Source organism: Bubalus kerabau, chromosome 6 (genome assembly GCF_029407905.1).
Source record: "Bubalus kerabau isolate K-KA32 ecotype Philippines breed swamp buffalo chromosome 6, PCC_UOA_SB_1v2, whole genome shotgun sequence".
NCBI classification, from domain to species: Eukaryota; Metazoa; Chordata; class Mammalia; order Artiodactyla; family Bovidae; genus Bubalus; species Bubalus kerabau.
The window spans coordinates 66486229-66509632 of record NC_073629.1 but is presented as its reverse complement, the minus strand read 5'-3'; the positions used below and the strand labels follow the sequence as shown (position 1 = coordinate 66509632).

General features: G+C 37.2%; 1 protein-coding gene across 2 annotated transcripts; it reads left to right on the top strand.

Annotated features, from left to right (window-relative positions):
* The first annotated feature begins 2360 nt into the window (after positions 1-2360).
* On the top strand, positions 2361-23008 carry IFI44 (interferon induced protein 44). 2 transcript variants are annotated; one of them, XM_055585363.1, is made up of 9 exons: positions 2361-2468; positions 2703-3154; positions 6318-6354; positions 7257-7452; positions 7624-7770; positions 15375-15546; positions 16769-16869; positions 18941-19115; positions 22541-23008. In XM_055585363.1, the coding sequence occupies exons 2-9, from the start codon at positions 2713-2715 to the stop codon at positions 22543-22545; spliced, it is 1275 nt and encodes a 424-aa protein (XP_055441338.1). In that variant the 5' UTR covers positions 2361-2468; positions 2703-2712; the 3' UTR covers positions 22546-23008. The 2 variants fall into 2 exon arrangements, with proteins under 2 accessions (XP_055441338.1, XP_055441336.1); XM_055585361.1 differs by lacking the exon at positions 22541-23008 and having other exon boundaries at positions 18941-19129.
* Positions 23009-23404: the final 396 nt, after the last annotated feature.

Sequence of the window (23404 nt, the reverse complement as noted above, 5' to 3'; positions counted from 1 at the left end):
TCAGTGTTCAACTTGGTCCTCTTTCCTAGTCTCTGATCTCATAAACCCAACTAGCTGTATTATGCACTTACCGATTTCAGTATAAGGCAGAATATATGATATCCCCTCAAGAAATCTTCCAGTATACACATCTCAACAAGTGGTTCCATCATTTATCCAGTCTCAAGACAAAAATCCGTGAGGGCCATTGTCCTTTGTCCAAAGGGTAAATTCTCCTTTGTCCTCCATTCCTGCTCCCTTCCCATCACAACTAGTCCTACAATAAGTTCTCACAGCTTTTTTGTCATCCTTAAATGTATGCTGATTCTTACCACTTTTCATTGCTTCTCTCACTATCGCACTAGGCTACACGATCTTTACTTCTCACCTGATACTGCAATAGCCTTCTTGCTGCCCTATATTTTTTCTCTTTTTAGAGTGATCACTGACATTAATCTCTTCCATACCTACTTTACTGCTGCTATATTGACCTCCTTACTGCCATCTAAGGTTTTGCTTGACCTCCTCTGCCTACAATGCCCTTCCTCTGGATGTATTCAGGGCACTCTCCCCACCTTCATTCAGGTCTCTTCTCCAACACCATCTCCTAAGACACTCCCTTATCATATGGTCTAAAGTGGCAGACACCCCTCGTCATTCTTCTCTCTCTTATTCCCATTTATTTTCCTCACAACTTTTTTCTCTAGATAACATTTGTGTTGATTGCCTGCCTTCCAAAGACTATAGTTTTATGAGGGCAGGAACTTTGTCTTGTCTACTATATCCTTAGCCTCCAAAACAGTGGAGGCACATGGTAGGTATCTGATGAATATTGAAGAAAGAATGAATGAAAGAATCTCAGTTCACAACACAAATAGGAAGCTTACCTTGCACAGCTAGAGACTCTGGAGTTAACAGATAATTATTGGCTTTTGCAAAAGAGTATCTTTCTGACTTTTATTTTCATGTTAATGAATTATTTAAGTATATCTATGTATGTCATTGCCTTTAAACTGTGGCCAGGCAGTTTAACTCTATTACAGATTTTTTTACTATACAGGGGAAAACAGGATAATATATTGTTTGGAACTTGTAGACTTTTTTAGCAGCTATAATAAGATATAATTGAGATACATAAAATTGCATCTGTTGAAAGTATATAATTTGATTGGTTTTGACAAAGGTATGTACCTGTGAAACCCCTATCACTCTGCTTTCACTTAGATTATGGTTCAAATCTTGGCTCTAAAATTTAGCAGCAGAGTGAGTTTTGGCAAGGTATTGAACTCCAATAGTTTATTTATCTGAAAACTGGAGGCAAGATTAGTATTTTTCCCACAAGATTATTGAAATGAATAAATGAGATAACATGGATAGTGCCTTGTAAATAATAAGCATATGATAGCTTATGGTACTTTTTTAGCTAAGTAAGAATCCCATCCCCCGCCCATGGGATTCTCCAGGCAAGACTACTGGAGTGGGTTGCCATTTCCTTCTCCAGGGGATCTTCCTGACCCAGGGATCGACCCCAGGTCTCCCACATTGCGGGCAGACGCTTTAACCTCTGAGCCACCAGGGAAGCCCAAATAAGTAATACCTAAAAGCTATCTGAAATATTTTTATTTTATAGTGCTTTTTAAAATAGAATAAAAAACTTAAATTCCTCTTTGGGCCAGGCAAACAATTAAAGATTTTCAGAACCAGGATTAGTGGATTTATGAGGACAATTGGAAATGGAATGATATAAAAACATTCAAACTTAAAATCTACCCCCACGCCCCATTCCCACCAAGAAAAAAAAAAACAAAACGCAAGAAGGAAAAGGAATTGTGTTGGCCCTACAAAACAAATCTGCAGGTTGTGTTCAGCCTATAGAATACAAGTTTTTGACCCCCAGCACTGTGAAATAAGAGAAGGGGTTTTAGTGTGAAATTTACTTTATTCAGTAAATATTTTACAAATGACTGGTTCCATTGAAGAGACAGTATTGGAGAGGAGGCAAACAGAAAAGTAGCGGGACCAGTTAGGAAACTGTTTAAACAATCTACATTTGTTGGTTTAGAATATATTGATAGCAGAGATGAAGAGAAATGAACATATTTGAGATGCATGCTGGAGGTAGAATAGACATTGCTTTTTTGTGTGTCCATACACAGAAACTGAATTGTCCTTAAAAAATTTTAAAGTCATTAAAAAAGTAGTGAGCTATTAGGCTTTCTTCCTTTCTACTTCAATTCCTTGATTCTTCTAATATAATTTTTATATGACTTTACTATCTAAAATTAACTGGATCTCTTTATGCTTGCTTACTAGAGGAAGTGAGCACACAGCCAACTGGGCTGGACCTCACTAAGTTTCAGTTTCCTGTTCTCTGCTTCTCCAAAGCCTCAAGGTTGCTGAGAAAATTTTTGCTCTCACTTTGTGCCTGCCTAGCTGTCAGACAGAGCAGCTACCCTCAGCTTCAGCCCTTGAAGAGATCCTCCAAACAGGTAAATGGCCTTCTACTTTTCCTAGCCTCTTGCAAATGGTAGTTTTTTTTTTTTTAATTAAAAAAGAAATCACTTAGAATGAAAAACTAACTAATGACTTTTCTTGCTATTTATTCACCCTCTGTTTACATATTTCATTTGTAATGCAAAGTAAATAAGAAGCATTAATGCAAATGTTTTTGGCAGTGCAAAAGTTTCAATATTTAATGGAAAATGTATTTGATTTTCCACCAGATTGAGAAGTATGGAAGTGGCAACTCGTTTGACATGGATGCAAGAAAAAAAGCTGCAAAATTACTTTGGAGAAAAGCAGTTAAGCCTTCTCTATAAGGCCAGTGTCCATGGATTTTCTACTGATAGGTTGCTTCAGATATGCTCTAAACAAGGACCTACTCTAACAGTGATTTACAGTGAAGATCAGATTGTTGGGGCATATATGCAAAAGGACTATGGGGAAGGAAACTATTTAATCGCTGTTTTTGTCTTTCAAGAGACTACAATTACAGAATGCAAAGTAGGACCATTTAAACTACCTATGTTGTTTGATAAAGACGTTGATGGAAATCTTGAAGTCAGTATACATCTAAAGGGAAAAACAATGTATTTTAGTATAAATGCAATGGAAAAACTTGGACTATCTCAAAATTATATTTCCTTCCAAGACTGTGAAGTTTTTCGAAGTGAAGGTAGGTTTAACCAGATAACCCTTCACATATGGAGGATTCTAGCTGACCCATTTCTGTAAGGACCAATAATTTTTTATATTTGTTCTTATCTTCAGGAAGCCCAGGCTGAAAACTGGCCCAAAATTGTTTTCTACAACACAAACATGGTCAGAAGTTGCATATGCAGAGTTCTCTGGAGTGTGGGGAAGGGGTAGGGAGGAGGAGATAATGTGGAAGGAAGTGAGAGAGAGAGAGAACAGATTAGACTGTTAGAAAGACACCAGAGCTTGAACTTCTCTTGGTTGGTAGTCAATGCAGTTTCATATTATATCCATCATATCAAAAGAACAAAGTTAGTTTGCCCATTGTTTTACTAAAGACATAAATTGTTTCTTATATTTGCTGTTACAACCAATGCTCCTGTATTATCTGTATGCATATAAGTACACAAAAATACTTCTTTATGGTAATGTCCTGATAGTGGAGTTGCTGTTTAAGAATTATGTGCATTTGGATAGATACCTTTACATTTGGATAGATACCTTCCAAAAGCTTCAGTTGTCTGTGCTACCCACAAAAGCGTTGTAGAAATGCCTGTTTATGTGTCAGATACTGCCCCGGACTCCAGAATAATACTATGCTGCCTTTTAGCCTTTAGCTAGTTATATGTCAATATATCAATTGTAATATAGAAATGGCTTCCAGGTGGCTCAGTGATAAAGTATCTGCCTGCTAATACAGGGGATGAAGGAGACTTGGGTTGGATCCCTAGGTCAGGAAGATCCTCTGGAAAAGGAAATGGCAATCCACTCCAGTATAGTACAATCCACTCCATGGATAGAGAAGCCTGGCAGACTACAGTCCATGGGGGTCACAAAGAATTTAACTTGACTGAAGTAACTTAGCACATAATTCTTAGCCAGGAACATACTGTTAAAGATATTCAAGAGAAAAATACCATCCTTGTAGCAAATATCACTAGTTTATTTCCCAGGAGACAAGACTACTAGCATATTTACAAGAAAATTAGACCTAGTTACTTTTTTTCTTTCCCTGGTAAAGAGAGTGAATGTATCCTAGGTCAGTTGTTTTAACTTCTACCTCCCTAATGATCCATCCATAGTATTATATATAGTAGTAATTTTCTCCTTTTTATTTTCCTATAATATTCATTGTAATGATTCCATCACACCATAAAAAAGATCAAGTCACTTTTGGTGGCCATTTGGGTTTTCCAGTTTGGGGCTAGTACAAATAATATTGCTATAAATATTCTTGCATATGTCTTTTGGTTCATGTATATATATAATTTTTTTTGAAGAATGTAAGTATGAAATTGCTGGGTCATCAGGATGTGTATATTCAGTTTCAGTAGATACTGATAAAGTTTTCCAACATTGTCATACCCATTGTCATTACCACAAGCAGTGTATGAGACTTTCTGTCTCTCTAAAACTTTCCCCAAATCTTTTATTACTGATTTTGCAATTTGTAGCCATTCTGGTCGGAGAAGGCAATGGCACCCCACTCTAGTACTCTTGCCTGGAAAATCCCATGGACGGAGGAGCCTAGAAGGCTGCAGTCCATGGGATCGCTGAGGGTTAGACACAACTGAGCGACTTCACTTTCACTTTTCACTTTCATGCATTGGAGAAGGAAATGGCAACCCACTCCAGTGTTCTTGCCTGGAGAATCCCAGGGACGGGGGAGCCTGGTGGGTTGCCGTCTATGGGGTCGCACAGAGTCGGACATGACTGAAGCAACTTAGCAGCAGCAGCAGCCATTCTGGTATGTAACTTGTGGTGTGACATTTTGTGAATTTGGCTTTTTTTGATTAGACTAGTTATTAATTTATTTATTTCATATTTTACATTAATTAATTACTATATTAATTTATTCTTTTTCAATTTATGGAAATTTGTCTTTTTATTTTTGTTATATCTTATATTTCTAAGATTTGTTCCCCTTTATTCTTTTGTTTCTATTTTCTGTTTCTTTCCTTCTTTCTTATTATCCATGAAATATACACATCCCAAGGTTGATATTAAGTATTTATATTCTTATATTCTATACATTTACAATTGTGATTTTTATTTCCTTTTGGATGTTAAAGCAATCTAAAAAGTGCTTTGTGAAATCCTAAGAGGTTGCCCTTCTCTTTGTTTACACTCATTCTTTTCTAGTTTTATTATATTGTAGTCATTGAACACCGGAGAAGGCAATGGCACCCTACTCCAGTACTCTTGCCTGGAAAATCCCATGGACGGAGGAGCCTAGAAGGCTGCAGTCCACCGGGTCGCTGAGGGTCGGACACGACTGAGCGACTTCACTTTCACTTTTCGCTTTCATGTATTGGAGAAGGAAATGGCAACCCACTCCAGTGTTCTTGCCTGGAGAATCCCAGGGACGGGGGAGCCTGGTGGGCTGCTGTCTATGGGGTCTCACAGAGTCGGACACGACTGAAGTGACTTAGCAGCAGCAGCAGCAGCATAAAGGTTCCACACAGTATTATTCTTTGGTTATTTAGAGTTACCAGCATCACTACACCTAATCCTTTCAGTTTTAAATCCACCAAAAAAGAGTAACCCTTTCCTAGAAACAAAAGAATGCTGAGCCTGAGTCTCACTAGTTCAGTGAAGACCTAAGTCTGCCCTTGAATCTTTTATTGTGCTTTCATTGTTTATGCACGAGTACTACATTCCTTTTTGCACCAAGAAGAAAATCAATTGGATTGGAAGTTCTAAGAGGCCCAACAGCTGACAGTAGGTTTTAGAGAAAATCTGGTGCCTGTGGTTTTTTTATTTGTGTGTCTTTGTACATTATCCCCTTCAGATCTATTAGATTTATGAAAGAGAAGATATTTTAGAGTATTTCAAATCTTTCCCTGGCCTGTCTATGCCTCTAGGCCTTGCTTCTCTGATCAGAGAGGCCCCAGCTCATATCTCTCATGTTGGAGTGGGTCACACACTATTGCTAAATAATTTGATGAGAAAAGATCTTGCAGTGCCCACCAGCTCTGGACTCTTCAAATGAAATACATTAAGGAGATATCCTGTAATTTTCTACTTGCTGTTCCCGCAGAAAGGCAATTTTTGTATTTTTTTCTAGTGACTTCATTGACATTCATTCAGTTTCAATCATTCAACAACCTGTAATCTTCATTATTCTTTGATTATTTCTCTAGATTTATTGGACGAAAGGAGGATGAATGGAATTACTGAGTAAGTCAATGTTTTAACGTTCTATTATTCTGTTCATTATCTGAGACTTATTCTATTATCTTTTTCTCCTTTAAGTCTCTTCAGTAATGTCCAACTCTTTGGGACCCTATGGACTGTAGCCCACCAGGCTCCTCTGTCCATGGGATTCTCCAGGCAAGAATACTGGAGTGAGTTGGCCATGCCCTCCTCCAGAGGATCTTCCTGATTCAGGGGTTGAACCTGTGTCTCTTATGTCTCCTGCATTGGCAGGCGGGTTCTTTACCACTAGCACCACCTAGAAAACCCTATTCTACTATACAGTCTGTCAACAAAATTGGTAGCATATAACTTGTGCATCATGAAGAACAAACTTTATCTATAATCATAAAATATTTCATAATTTCAATGTTAAAGCAAAATGAACACTGAGTGGATGAAAGGCATTTCTAATGTTTTTATATACTTAAAGGGAAATTATTATTTAGCTGAATGTCTATATTTTTGCTAGAATTCTTAGAGCTACAGTTTTAACTATTTCAGGGCAGGGGTGGTTGGCAGGGTGGGAATACTTATGATGAACTTAAAGAACATGTTAGAAACCATCTACTTCTATAAACTTCAAAAGTCACATATTGTATTGTGGTTTTTGAAGTCTATTATTGATAATTCATCTTCTTGTTTAGCATAATTGATGTTTATTCCAAGATTTATATATACTTAAGTCCAAAAGTCTTTATGTTTGATTGGTTTTAGTTAAAACTGTTATTTTTACTTTTAGGATTTGAGATAAGATAGTTTCATGTCTTCTTATACAAGTTGCTAGTTAGAAATAAATAATAACATATAAGAAGAAAAGAGACTGAATTCTAGGAAAATTTATGGTAGAGTCTTAGTCAACTGTTAAACTTGTCTTATCTAAACAGGCTCAAGGAGAGCTTATTGTGTGCTATCAGAAATTATGTACCATATGGAGGCCTGGTTCACAAAGTTCGCATTCTGCTTCTGGGTCCAGTTGGAGCTGGGAAGTCTAGCTTTTTCAACTCAGTGAGGTCTATTTTCCGAGGCCATGTAACAAACCAGGCTTTGGTGGGTTCTAATCCAACTGGGACATCTGAAAAGGTGAGTCCATGCTAGATCACTCAGCCTTTGCTTTTTTGTTCAAGTTAACTAGATTTGAAATGTATTTTGCTGATCAATTTCATTACACATAGCATTCATTTCAATTTACAGTGTTTTTTTTTTTTTTTTTTTTTTTAATGAGGTCTTAAAGCTGCTTTTTTCCCTTTGCAGTACAGAACATATTTCATTAAGGATGGGAAGGATAACAACACTCTGCCGTTTATTCTGTGTGACTCAATGGGGCTGAGTGAGAAAGAAGGCCTGGACATGGATGACATACCCTATATCTTAGAAGGCCATTTTCCTGACAGATACCAGGTATGATTTAGCTAATTATTGAGAATGTATAATTGATACGTAAAATGTTTATTTTTGCCCACAATTGACAATATCAGATGCCGGGGTCCAGCCCCGGCTGATCCAGGGTCTTCGAAGGAGAGACGGCTAGGCGGCCTATTCAAATGTTAATTAGATATAATAAAGAGGAATAGAATGAGGATAGCTCAGTAGGAAAATTCAGTGGAGAAAAGAAGCTGAGTGGCTTGGTTTACGCGGAAAATCAATATAACCCGTGACACCAGGTTAGCTCTGACCACGGAGGCCGCAGGCGCCCTCTCGAATAGCGGAAGGTGCCCCACCTTAGACACCTTCTCGAGTGGGTCTTAGAAGCCCAGGCAAATAAATGGTCGCAGAGGACATCCACGCTCCAGATGGACACTCAGCTAGAAGTTAAAGGGAAGAATGACATGGGGAGACCAAGCGTTGGTGAGCAAGGCCCATAGCTTTATTTTCAACAGGGGCTTTTATACCCTAAGTTACACATAGAGGACAATAGGGGATGCAAAATCAGCAGTCTTTGATGCTTATCAAAAACCAGGGTTTCTTTCCTGCAGATTTATCGTATACAAATGGTTTAGGTGATTTACATCATCTTCTGGCCAGAGGCCTATTAACATTTTATGACTCTTGACAAGGACTTATCAACAAAGACTTATTTTCTCTAAGAGTAATTATTTTAAGGTTTGGCGCCATCCTCCGAAGATAAGATTACGTTCCTATAGGGTGGATGTGTAATGGGTTTACAAAGGAAAGAATTTACTACCTTAAGGGTCTAAAGTTACTAACACCAAGGCCACTACTTATTTTTTCTAATACCAACTATATTAATTAATGCACATTCAAGGATACAATTCAGGGGATGTGAAAACTTGGCAACAAACATTGGCTCATCAATGAAATCTTTTACTAGTTTTATTCTGACAGTTTCTAATTCTCTGAGAGGCTCTAAGCTATTTGAATATCTTAAGCTTCCCGTGCCTCTGGAGGCTGGGAGACTGTAAACAATCGTATGCATAGCTGTAGGTGTCCGGGTAAACTTGTCAGGCGAGTTAGAGAGCCATCTGAGGGGTTTGGATTTAAACACTCCTAATTGCCCAGGAACTTTATTAATTGGAGCTGTAAGTTAACTCTTTGACAGAGAGAGTGAGATGGTGGTGGGGGACAGCCCCCAGTAAAGTCAGAGGTGAGAGCACAAAGCAATAAAGTAGGCAGACTCTGGTTTTTTGGGGGGTAGATGCTCGAGAATATCCGGGGGCACTCCCGAGGCTCGATCCCGCCTTTGCGTATGCCGAGCCCCCTTCCTCATGACCTTTGTCACGAGTGGAATGTCTCTCGCTGGCTCCCGGCAATCAGACACTAGTGCATTGGGATTTATTGTATTAAACTATACTTGTTCATGATCCTTTTCTGCTTTTTGATATTTTATTTTATAAAGAATTAAAACATCCAAGGGGCTTCCCAGATGGTGCTAATGGTAAAGAACTAGCCTGCTAATGCAGGAAACTCAAGAGACCTGGGGTCTATCCCTGGGTCGGGAAGATTCATTGGAGAAGGGCATGGCAACCCACTCCAGTATTCTTGCCTGGAGAATTCCATGGACAGAGGATACAGTCCATATGGTCACGAAGAGTCAGACACAACTGAAGTGACTTAGCACACAAAGCATCCAAAGGATTCTTCTGTCATAGCTGTTATAACAGTGAATGCTATTTTATGTTCACTTGCTTTTGGTTATGTGAAACAGAAATCTAACTACATCAGTATACTCACATAGGTGATTTTTCTTATGTAACAGGAAGTCTGAAGGCAGGCAGTTTTGGGACAGTGTGGCAGGTTATTAATTTCAAGAGTCCTTCTGACTTTTGTTTCTGAGATCCCTCAGCATAAGGCATAATGTTTGCCCTCCCAACCCCACATTCATATGTTGAAGGCTTAATCCATAATGTGCTGAGGTTTGAGGGTAGAGAATTTTGGAGGTGATTAGATCATGACAGTGAAGCCCTCATAAATGCAGTTAGTATCCTTGTAAGAAAGGACACAAGAGATGACCTCTCTAGAAGCCATATGAGGACACAGCAAGAAGGTGGCTCTCAACACACACCAAATCTACTAGCATTTTGATCTTGGGTTTCCTAGCTTCCAGAACTATGAGAAATAATAGTTTTTCTCTCTAACCTGTGATAGCAGGCCAGGATGACTAAGACATGTAGTTTTAATCTTTGTGTTCTCAAGATGATCATGCTAAGCACTGTCAATATTCCAGGCAAGAAAAAGGAAAAGATTAAAGAGAAGAACTACTTCAGTCAGCCTTTAAAAAAAAAAGTTCCCATTCCTTTTTATAAACATTTAGATAATTAAGTTAATTATCAATTCATCTTGTTCCAAATGAATAGTCAAATGTGCCAACATCTTTCATTGAATGTCTTTGCATATTTTTCATTCTAAATATATATATTAATTTTTATTCCATAGTTTGTCCTATTAATATATGTTTAAATTCCATTGTGATATTATTTTTGTTATATTGTCTAATTGTTTTAATTTCCATGGCAATAAATTGTGTCTTGATAACTCACTGGATACATCATTCATTATTCATTTCTCACAGGTTTTTGACTATTTCATACATACAATTTTTCAGATGAACTTGTTTGTGCTTTATTTGGTTGTTTCTGTGTTTGATTTGTTGGTGCTTTGATTGGGATGAAGTGAAAATTTTATATTACATGTTGATATACATCTTTGCACATCCAGTATTTTTATCCAGAAACAGAAAATACTTTATTTTTAAATTCATGCAAGATTCTTTCATTCTTTAGTGTCAAGTTATCTTATAGAGGTAGCTAAGTTTATTTTAAAATATCCTTTAAAAGAAATATTTGTTATAGAGAACATTAAACCTATGTAAAAGTGGACAAAACTATTTAACAAATTTCCATTTACATAGCTTCAACAATTTTTTATTTATAGCCAATCTTGATTCATCTATGTCTACCCACAGTCTTCTCCCTTGTATTATTTGGAAGAAAATATGAGACGTCATTACATTTCACCCATAAATGATTATGCCTTTAAATATATGTTGCTGTTGTTGTTGTTCATTTGATAAGTTGTGTCTGATGCTCTGGGACCTCATGGACTGCAACACGCCAGGCTTCCTTGTCCTTCACTATCCCCTGGAGTTTGCTCAAACTCATGTCTATCGAGTCAGTGATGCCATCCAACCATCTCATCCTCTGTTGTCCCCATCTCCTCCTGCCCTCAATCTTTCCTAGCATCAGAATCCTTTCCAATGAATCAGTTCTTTGAATCAGGTAGCCGAAGTATTGAAGCTTCAGCTTCAACATTGGTCCTTCCATATAAATATTCAGGGTTTATTTCCTTTAGCTTTGACTGGTTTGATCTCCTTGCAGTCCAAGGCACTCTTGGAAGTCTTCTCCAGCACCACAAATTGAAAGCATCAATTCTTCAGCACTCCCCCTTCTTTATCGTCCAACTCTTACATGCATACATGACTACTGAAAAAACCATGGCTTTGACTATATGAATCTTTGTCAACAAAGTAATGTTTTTCCTTTTTAATATGCTGTCTAGGTTTGTCATAGTTTTCCTTATACGGAGCAAGAGTCTTTTAATTTCATGGCTGCAGTCACTGTCCACAGCGATCTGGAGCCAAAGGAAAAAAAAATATGTAACTGCTTCTATTTTCCACCCCCTTCTATTTGTTATGAAGTGATGGGACCAAATGCCATGATCTTAGTTTTTGAATGTTGAGTTTTAAGCCAGCTTTTCCTCTTCTTTCATCCTCATCAAGAGGCTCTTTAGTTCCTCTTTACTTTCAGCTATTAGAGTGTTGTCATCTGCATATCTTAGGTTGTTGATATTTCTCCTGGCAATCTTGATTCCATCTTTGTGATTCATCTAGTGTGGTATTTGCATAATGTACTCAGCATAGATGTTAAATAAGCAGGGTGACAATATGCAGCCTTTATGTTCTTGTTTCCCAATTTTGAACCAGCCTGTTGTTCAATGTCTGACATGCATACAGGTTACGCAGGAGACAGGTAAGGTGGTCTGGTATTCCCATTTCTTTAAGAATTTTCCACAGTTTGTTGTGATCCACACAGTCAAAGGCTTTAGCATAATCAGTGACACAGAAATAGATATTTTGCTGGAATTCCCTTGCTTTCTCTATGATTTAACGAATGTTGGCAATTTGATCCCTGGTTCCTCTGCCTTTTCTAATCTAGCTTGTGTATCTGTTTCACCTACTGCTGAAACCTAGCTTGAAGGATTTTGAGCCTTACCTTGCTAGCCTGTGAAATAAGTGCAACTGTACAGGAATCTGAATATTCTTTGGCATTGCCTTTCTTTGGAATTGGAATGAAAACTGACCTTTTCCAGTCCTATGGCCACTGCTGAGTTTTCCAAATTTGCTGACATATTGAATGTTGCACTTTAACAGCATCATCTTTTAGGATTTGAAATAACAGCTGGAATTCCATCACCTCCATTAGCTTTGTCCATAGTAATGTTCCCTAAGGCCTACTTGACTGCACATTCCAAGATGTCTGACTCTAGGTGAGTGACCACACTGTCGTGATTATCTGGGTCATTAAGATCTTTTTGGTATAGTTCTCCTGTGAGCTCTTCCCACATCTTCTTAATCTCTTCTGCTTCTGTTAGGTACTACCATTTCTGTCCTTTATCACGTCCATCCTTGCATGAATTGTTCCCTTGATCACTCCAATTTTCTTGAAGAGATCTCTAGTCTTCCTGGTGGTTCAGATGGTAAAGAATCTCCCTGCAATGCAGGAGACCCAGGTTTGATCTCTGGGTGAGAAAGACCTCCTGGAAGAGGGAATGGCTACTCTTCCCAGTATTCTTGCCTAGAGAATTCCATGCACAGAGGAGCCTAGCAGGCTATAGTCCATGGGGTTCCCAAGAGTTGGACATGACTGAGAGACTAATACTTTCACTTTTATTTGAATATATATATTTTAAATTTATTATTAAAATTTATATTTAACATGTCAAATGTTTTATATATGTATGTATATATACATATATATATATATATATACACTCATGGCACATATGTGTCTTTTATTAAATATAGCCATTATATGCTTATTACATCTAAAAGTTATACTTGTTCTTAATTTGCAAACTATTACCCGTTTCTCTTTATCATGCATCTTTTTTTAACAATTTGTTAGAAACATTATTCAAATAAATCTCTCCAGCCTCTTTTAGTCTGTATGTTCTGCCTCTATATCTTCTGGTATTCTTCTTCGAAATTAATTTTTTAAGAAATCTAGTTGTTTGTTCTCTAGACTAACCTATAGTCTGAACTTTGCTATTTGTTTCAATTGATGTGGGTTTCCAACACCATGGAAAAAATTCCAAAACCATGCCTGGGGCATGTGTAAATTCAGCTTGTACTTCATAGGTGGTGTTGTGTTCTTTCATGAAGAGGCATACAACTTTGGGTTTTCTCATTTTTCTAATATGGGTATTCACTGGTGTTCAGTGTCTGGATCCTTTACTGCAGTGTGAAAATAGTGATATTCTCTTTCTGTCACTACTTCATTTCACATATAAAAGAGAAGCTTTCCCTCTTCTATTACTAGATTATTTAGTGGTAGAGCTTATATAGGAAAGGTAGAAATGTATGCTCCATTTTTTCTCTTTTTCACAAACTTTTGAAACAATAAGTTAGTTCTTTGTGTCTGCCAACAATTACCATTTATTATTTTATTATCCATATGAACTCATGAATTGAACATACTTGATATGCCTCTGTTTACTATGTTTTTCTCCATTTTGATGCCAAATGTACCATTTTTGACAAGTGGAAACCTCTACATTTTGGATACTGAGTGGGTTTTTTTTGATAGAAACCTGAAAAATCTTCTATATTTCTTATTTATGATATACTAGATATTCAAGCTACATTGTATATATTTCCAGTTCTAGATTTTAAAACAATGATTTCTCTAAGGAGTCTTCACTTGGGTCATTAGAACTGTTGATTGCTTCTTAGTTGGCCACTGGTTCTTGCCCTTTTCTGTAGACAGGGCTAAGATACACACACATACACACACATACATATATAATATATGTACTTATGATAAAATATAGTATGATTTATGAAGAAACTTTCCATTCAAATTCAGGGCTAGAGAATTTTTACTTAATCTCTTCTATCTTACATAATCCTAAAGGAAATTAACTCTGAATATTCACAGGGAGGGCTGATACTGAAGCTGAAGTGCTAATACTTTGACCATCTAATGTGAAGGGCCTATTCATTGGAAAAGACTCTGATACTGGGAAAGATTGAGGGTAGGAGGAGAAGGGGGGTTGACAGAGGATGAGATGGTTGGATGGCATCACTGACTTAATGGACATGAGTTTGAGCAAACTCGGGGAAATAGTGAAGGACAAGAAAGCCTGGTGTGCTGCAGTCCATAGGGTTGCAAAGAGTCATATATGACTTAGCCACTGAACAACAATCTTACATTTGTATCTCATTTCTCCCAAGCAGAGAATCCCTATTCTCAAGTGCATCAGAGGTGGCAGAATGTCATGTCACCACTCATTTGCTTTATTGCACATAATATTCACTGTGGTCTCAGAGCAAAATTCCTATTATTACTATGAACAATCTAATCATGATCATATTTAATACCAACATAATATAAGCACAATCAAAGCTGAAAACAATTTAGTCTTTTAGCAGATTTTTTATATTCAATTTAGGAAATATGTAGCAGAAATATACAAATGAATATGCTTTTGAGTCAAATTATTTATCTCTGTGTGGTTATGATCCCATGGGATATAAAAGCTTATTTGTTTAAAGTTAAGGATAGCTTTTAAAATTTAGTTTTATATTTATGTTTGTCATCTATACAAGGTCAAATCTAGAAAAGGTGTACTCAAAGAATCCATCTTTTCTCTGAATACATTCGCCCTCTTTTCTTATAAGTACTCATATAAAAATTTATAGTTTATTTGTAGTTTCTCATTTCTTAGAGAGGTGATAGAATACTATATGTCACTGATGAATCAGATTTTTGCCACTACAAATAGTCCTGAAGTTAATAGCCTTGTATATAGATCACTTTGTATTTTGCCAGTATATATGTGGGACAGATTCCCAGCATAGGAATTGCTAGTTCAAGAGTAAACACATCCTATTTTGAATCACTTCCCCCCCTTGTATTCTGCTGATACCAGGTTTCTTTCTGAATGCTTTCACTTCCACCTTTATCCACATTGCTTCTACTATCTCCAATGCTTTCTACCATCTCCTTATTCCCTTTATCAGACTAACTCTCCCCCAACATTTTAGCTTTCTGAGTATATAACCCTTCCTCACAGAAGCTTTATCTGATCATGTGAAAGGACAGCTATCTAATTGTGTAACAACTGTCTTCTCTACCAGATTGTTAGCCCTTTAATGTTAGAGACATGCCTGTTTTGTTCAGTTTCAGTCACTTGAACTGTGCTTCGTGCAGAGTGTGTGCTTATAAATACTCATTGAATTAATATGTTGCTTTATGTTTACTTGACAGTTTAATTCCTTGAAACTAAGGCCAAAAGGCATTGGTAACCATACAGGCTGCCCATTGCTGAAGGACAGAATCCATTGTGTGGCATTTGTGTTCAATGCCAACTCTGTAGGACAGCTCTCCCATGAGATGGTGGAAAAGATCAAAAGAATTCGAAGGGAGTTGATTAAATCTGGTGAGTCTCTTTCCACTTTACTTCTAAGGGAAATGATTATATTGTTGGGTGGTTTGGGGACAGGATGAAGAACTTAAGAAATTGGATATGTGAATGTGTGTGTGCTAAGTCGCTTCAGTTGTGTCTGACTCCTTGAGAGTCTACGGACTGTAGCCCACTAGGTTCCTCTGTTCGTGTGATTCTCCAGGCAAGAATACTGGAGTGGGTTGTCATGCCCTCCCCAGGGGCTGAACCCACGTCTCTTATGTCTCCTTCATTGGCAGGCAGGTTCTTTACTACTAGCGCCACCTGGGAAGCCCTCATAGGTGAATATTCCCCTGGCTGATCAGTGTGATTCAATCAAATTAATCCCTCACAAGCTGAGTGACTTTGTGCCTCAATTTTCTGATCTATAAAATTGTAATATAATCATAGAGCCTACCTCAGAGATTTATTACAAAGATTAAACAAATCAATATAGATGAAGAGATTACTATAATCCTCACTGCCTGCTACCTTGGCATTCTAGCATGTGTTTATTTACCAAGAATCCTAAATTCCCCCTTGTTTCTTAAAGGATTAGAAAGTGGAAAAGAACATTTCAGTAAGAGAAAGATGTAGGAAAGTAAGATGTTGAATAGGGAGAGGTAGCATCAAAGCTTTGGAGAAGGTAAATAGGATTAGGGAATTAGGGTGCCTTAATAGTTTTTCTAGGCTCTGTTATTCATTCTGTTTGCAGATGAGGCAATTTGTCACAACTTTGATTAAGTTAGAAGCAGAGAATGATTGATTTACTTGTTCACTGAAATTTAAAAGCTTTCAAGGGTGGTGTGCAGGGAGGTGATTGCTAAAATCCCATCTTCTTCTTGAGGCGTCTTTCCCCCCATCTTGTGTGTTAGAGTTCTTTTGATTTTCTCTAATCTCCATAAAAACACAAATGTTTGGATAGGATGTGGAATCAATCAAAAATTCTATAGCATACATTTTAGTTACCTCTTCCAAGAGGTGGTTTCTTTTGAAGTCTTGTCTTTTCCCATAGGAGGCAATGAAGGATATTTCCTCTGTTAGACGAATTCCAAGTATGAATGAGTAGTTAAGAGGGATATTTTTTGTGGGGAAGAGAACCTTCTCAAGTCTCTGAAATTGTTCCATAGATAGCATATTGCATAATTGATAGCTGATTAAATGAAAAATATTGGTGTTGTCTTTAATAATGAAAATAATATGGATCTTTTTGGCATAGATGTGGTCCATGTGGTGTTGCTCACTCATGTGGATACCTTGGATCTGATTACAAAAGGTGACCTCATAGACGTATACAAATGTGTGCCTGTGAAACTTCAGGTAATGGGTGATGCCATTTGCAAACACATTTTCTGGGGTATTATGTCACTCTAATCACATATTACTGTGTATAAAAATAAAAACAAACACCTACTGAGTTTAAGAAGAATTAAAACAATAGCTTGGGATAACTCAGGCTCATTTTCCAATTTTTAAAAATTAAATATATATTTATATTTACACTGACACAGGTATTTCCATTCACTACAATTTAATTCAGTTAGGTTCTATTCAACTTATATAAATTACCTTGATGATCAAGCAAATATGATAGTCTCCAATCAAATACACAGATAATAAAAATAATTTCCCTGCACTAAAAAGCATATAATTTTGTAGGAAGAAGTAAAGAGACTGGGGGAGGTGGTAGGATAAGAAGAAATTGACAAAAGAATATGATGTGATTGAGTGTGATAAACAGAAATGATTAAAAATAAAATGTTTTGAAAGTTTAGAGAAGGGAAAATAGTGCATTAAAAGGAGGGGGATGATTTCATTACTGGGGTGGTACTGAGGAGGAGCATTTCAAGAAGTGAAGGGACTAAAAGGGGAAAAACTGAGGCCCTGGGTAAGTCAATGCATCAATAAGGGAAAAGGTAGTGTGCATGGGAAGCACTGCACTGTTTAGTTTAGGGGAGGGCTGAATCCTTGGAGTGCTAGAGAGAGGAAGTTACATTTGCATGAGATGATTCTATTAATTAGGTGCATTATATGGAATTACAGCAATGTTTTTGAAAGAGCAATGGTATGACCAACGTTAAGCCAATAAACATCTGCCACCCGTGTGCAGAATAGATTGGAGTCAAGGGAACCTGGAGGTGGGAACCATAGTTGGGAGGAAATAAAGATAGTTAATATTTGTTCAGCACTGCTGCTGCTTGGTGGCTTCAGTCGTGTCTGACTCTGCGACCCCATGGACTGTAGACTGCTAGGCTCTTCTGTCCATAGGGATTCTCCAGGCAAGAATACTAGAGGTGGTTGTCATGTCCTTCAGGGGATCTTCCTGACCCAGGGATCGAATCCGGGTCTCCTGCATTATAGACAGATTCTTTACCACTGAGCCAACAGGGAAGCCCATTGAGCGCTAAATATGTGATGTATTTTCTTATTCAATACTTTATAACAACTCTATGAGATGGGCACTGTCATGACCACATTTGATAGGTAAGGAAACAGAAGCACACAGAGTAAAGCAATTGCTAGTTTACTGATAGTGCTAGGAGGTGACAGAGTCCTATTTTGAACCTAGGAAGTGTGGTTCCACAAATAAACTAGGCTAAGCCTGAATTAAGCGTAACATTAAATTAGTCTAGTAAAACCGACTTATCCCGAGAATAACCTTTAAAAGGAAACTGAAAGGGAACTTCCTTGGTGCTACAGTGGATTAGAATCCACCTGCCAATGCAGAGAACACGTGTTTGATCCCTGGTCCAGGAAGATTTCACATGTCCTGGAGCAACCAAGCCCATGTGCCGCAAGTCCTAAGCCTGAGTGCTGCGACTACTGGAGCCTGAGCCCTCTAGAGCCACACACTGCAACTGCTGAGCCCACGTGCTGCAACTACTGAAGCTCAAGTGCCTAGTGCCTTGCTCTGCAACAAGAGAAGCCATTGCAGTGAAAAGGCTGCACATTTCAACTCGAGGGTAACCTCCACTCGCTACAACTAGAGAAAGTCTGTGCAAAGCAGCAAAGACCTAGCACAGCCAAAAATAATAAAAATTGAAAAGAAATTTAAAAAGGAAATGAAAGGAAATGATAGATTTTAATATAAGGTGTTAAAATGCTTGAATTTCAGTGTAGTTTGTATGAAACTATTAGGTACCTTTCACTTCTAATTCATATTGAATCTATTATGTGTATTCTAAATGAAAATTAGCAATGCTATTAGAACTTGACTTGTGAAGTTCTCGAAGAAACCCCTTTATGGGGCCAGATCTCTGTCTCTACATTCTCCAACAGCAAAAGCATTGCCAAGTTCTTACTTTATGTTAGTACTTTCATAATTTATATTGACATAAAATTGTATTTTGCACTGTTTTAAGATTTCTGGGCTTTACATTCTCTATTGCAGCTAGAGGCAGTTCACAGAAAACTTGGATTCGCTCTTTCTGACATCTTTGTGGTTAGTAATTATACCTCAGAGTGGGAGCTGGAGCCTGTCATAGATGTCCTGATCCTCTCTGCACTGAAAGAGATGCTGCGGGCTGCAGATGACTTCTTAGAGAATTTTCCTCTTGAGAAAACAGGTAGATGTGTTTGATGGTGTAAAAGCTTCAAGGTGTCCACTAAGTGGCTACTTCCAGTTTGGGTGTATACTGGACCTACACTACTTCTTCCCCTTCTTGTCTTGTTTTAAAATGAAAATTTGAAATGATTCACCTCTGTCTTAACAGACCAAGCAGTATCCTTGTTCTCTTTTGTCAAACTGGGCGTTGCTGCTTGGGACTCAGAAAGGGATTGACTCAGCATTGTTTCTGATCAGATGTGATCTTTGATTATTGGTCCTTCCTTGAAGCTTTATACTTATGCCTGTTTTTTGACTTGACTTTTCAATGGCTTTCCCTCATCAGAGCCTGTCTTAATGCAGTGTAATCAGTTCTGGGTAGAGGTGGGTGCTTTTCCTGTTTATGACTTCAGATTTTAGTATTATGTGTATTTCCTGTTATCAACCTGTGTATAGTACATGCTGCACTGTTCCAATCAAAGATAAGGCAGGAGTGTTAACCTAAACTCAAATCTTATTTCAGTTTGTGAGAAATCAGAGTATCATATTATCTCTGGCTCTCTCCCTTGCAAACTCTTGGGAAACTCTCACATTACTGTGTTTGCGGTTCTGACTTAGCCATCCTGGTTTTCCCATTCCTTCTCTTCCTCATGGGGTATGCACTCCCAAAGTCAGAGTTGGCTTAGACCTGCTGTAGCCCAGTGTTTCTTCTTCCTACTGGTTGCTTTTTCCTGCTGCTGCTAAGTCGCTTCAGTCCTGTACGACTCTGTGCAACCCTATAGACGGCAGCCCACCAGGCTCCCCCGTCCCTGGGATTCTCCAGGCAAGAATACTGGAGTGGGTTGCCATTTCCTTCTCCAATGCAAGAAACTTAAAAGTGAAAGTGAAGTCGCTCAGTCGTGCCCGACTCTTAGCGAACCCATGGACTGCAGCCCACCAGGCTCCTCCACCCGTGGGATTTTCCAGGCAAGAGTACTGGAGTGGGTTGCCATTCCCTTCTCCGTGGTTTTCCCTGGATAACCCATTAAGAATATGTTGTTTTCCTTTACTCAGAGATCAGAAGAAAGAAATAATCAAATGTGAATAAAGAAAATAAGTTAGCATGTTGCATATTAAAGCTTTTAATTTCATCATAGAGGAGTGAAAAGTGTGAAATGAGAAAACACGGGAAAAAAGGAAGCAGTTGAACCTGAGGGGGATATTTTATTTAAATCTAGAATGGAATTACACATACAAAATCATAATACCTATAAAGAGGAGCAGCACAATTTAAGTCATTAATTGTATAAAAGACTAATAATTTCTTTAAAAATTATGTTCTGTATCTGTGAAAAATTAAAGTTTCTTCTTATAAAACTGAAGTCTAACTTGAGTGTGTGCATACGTGTGTATATGTGGTATGTGTGTGTGATTTTGGAAAAGATTATTCTAATATGACTTGTCAACATCTTCTGACCTTCACCCATATTGTCTTAATTTTTGCCTTCTTATGTTATTTCTAAAGTGCTTGATTCTCTTTGGGTCCCTGTTAATGTTGTATTCTTTAACCTAAAGCCATTTTTGTTTGAATATCTGAACACTTCTTCAAAGATGTAGCAAATTAATATTACATAGAGATTTAAGTTCATGTAGCAATGAAAATTAAAGAGCTATAACTATATATAGCAGTATTGATAAATATTAAAAATATACTATTGACCAAAAGGAGAAAGATATGAATGAATCTATACATGATGAATAGATTTATATAAATCTCACAGAAGTGCTAAGTAAAACAAAGGGAATGATAATATTAAAAATGATGATGGTCATAAAAATGAAGATGGTAATTTTATTTCAAGTGGAGAGGGGCTCTATGTAATATACTGTAATTTATTATCTGTTCTATTAATACTATTCATAGGCCTGGGGATTATCTCCAATTTGGGACTGTTATGAATAATGCTACTACAAAGATTCTTATACACATCTTTTGAGGCACATATAAAAATTGTCCCTAAGATGTATAACTGAGAAATTGCTAGCTCATTGGGTCTGTCTACATATCTTCAACTTTATTGGAAACAATCCAAAAGCCTATTGACAGGTGAATAAGTAAAAAGATGTGGTATATCCACACAATGGAATACTACTCAGCAATAAAAAGAAGGAAATATTTTTACAGGCAAGTGTAGGAGACAGGAAGAATAAAAGAAAAACAGGCCCCGGCAACGGCCACAAAATAAATTTGTAATTATTGATAAACTGGATGCTATAAGGCATGAGACTCTTGGAACAAGTCCAGAGGGAACAGTTCATCATCTTGAAAACAAGATATGATCCTGCAACCCCAGACTGTTTCTCAACTGGCGTCTCAGAGTCCCACTTTTACATATCTGGTGGAAAATCTATAGATAAGAATATCAGTCTTAGTTACGATTTGTTATTGGTTACTGTTTCTTAATTACTCAATGGTTAATGATCATTTTCTTCTTTGGCCCTGAAAGCTACATGAGTTATAGTTTAGCTCCCCGCATATTCTTTCCTTCACGGCTGAAGGTATTATAAAGCTGGCTTGGGTTCAATTTCGGCACCTTCACCTTGGAGCGGTGTTGGTCCCCTGATCCTCGCTTTTATCTGAATTCTTGTGTCTTGTTTCTCATTCTCTCGCCGTATCGCGCTTTCGGAAACCCTGCTTGTCGAGCCAGTCTCGACAGGCAAAAACATACACAAATCAGGTAGACTATTTTATTTCTTTACCTCCCAAGGTGGAGGGGGTTTGCGAAGCGTAAGTAGCCACCTGGTGCTTCTGCAGGAGCTAAAAGTGTCCTTTGTTTCGGTCAGAATGGTGGTGAAATGGATATTTGCTTTAATAACATTTTTAAGTTGAATATTTGTATTTTATGTACTTTCCTGCCTGTATTGTATATTCCATACTAACAGAAAAAAATTAATATCATAGAAAACTTTTGGAATTATGCAGAACTGGGTCTAAATCCTATTATGCCACATAATTTGCAATCTTTTAAAAAATCTTTAATTTCCCATCTTACATAGATATGTCATAAACACTAAATTAGATAATATACGTAACTAAATCATTAGGTAATATATATAATTAGATAATATATGCCTATAAATAAATAATATATGTAACTACATTAATATGTATAATGTATAATATATATAAGATATATATGTAATTAATAACATATGTGAATTAGGTGATATTCGTAACTACATTAATCATTAGTGTAGGCACTTAGAAACATAAACCCAGATACTGAAGGACATTGCTAGTCTTATATTACAACAAACCAATAATCAACTATCAATCTCTCTATTGTAAATTTAATTTTATTGTAGTTGAAAATAAACATAAGATTTGGACTTGGTAACTCATAAAAAATGAAAGAAACAAAATTGAATTAAATTTTTTTTCTTTCTTTTTGTTTGTTTGATATGCAGTTTAAAGAAGATACACCTTTAGCTTTAGGAGCATCCAACGTCTGGGATTCAAAATCTCAGTCAACAGAAACAAACTAAATGATTGGGTCATTTCTGCCCCCTAGTGGTCAATGCTCTAAATGGCGAAGATGCTGCTGCTGCTACTGCTGCTAAGTCACTTCAGTCCTGTCCGACTCTGTGTGACCCCATAGACGGCAGCCCACCAGGTGGTAAAGGTCAAATTTTGAAGCTCAAATAAAAACTAAGGCTTGTTGAAATGGAAGATGATTTTCTCCTGGTGTTGAATATATGACAGCATTTGGAAATGCTGAGTTCTGTGCTAGAATAATTTATTCCTGGCGTTATTTCAGACATTATTCATGCATGTTTGCAAACTAAGGTATTATTAACATATCCTATTTTAGCATGTTTAAATAGAAATTTGAATGTATAATGCTCAAGGCCTATGGTGATCAATAAACACATAAAATGGGAACTTTTGTCTTTTGCTTTAAAACAATGTTATTCCCAATGACATTACTTTTGGATAATGAGGTTCGAACCCACTTACACATGAGTTAATTTGTGCAGGCAAATTACATTCATGTAGAACAGAAGAAACATTATGCTTCAAGAGTCATGTTCCTTCAATGTGAATTTATATTTGATTTAGTATTATTCTATACGAAAAAAGAGTCTGCAAATTAGTTACTATAGCACATTGCTCCAAAAACATGAAAATGTGCCCTGGTTCCCTACCAATGCTTCTTTCAGAGACTTATGATGAATTCCTTTGCCTACACAGCATTATGTCCAAACTTCTTAGGATATTTTTCCTAATCTGGACATTCTTGATCTCAAACACTAAACAAGTGCTCCACTGAG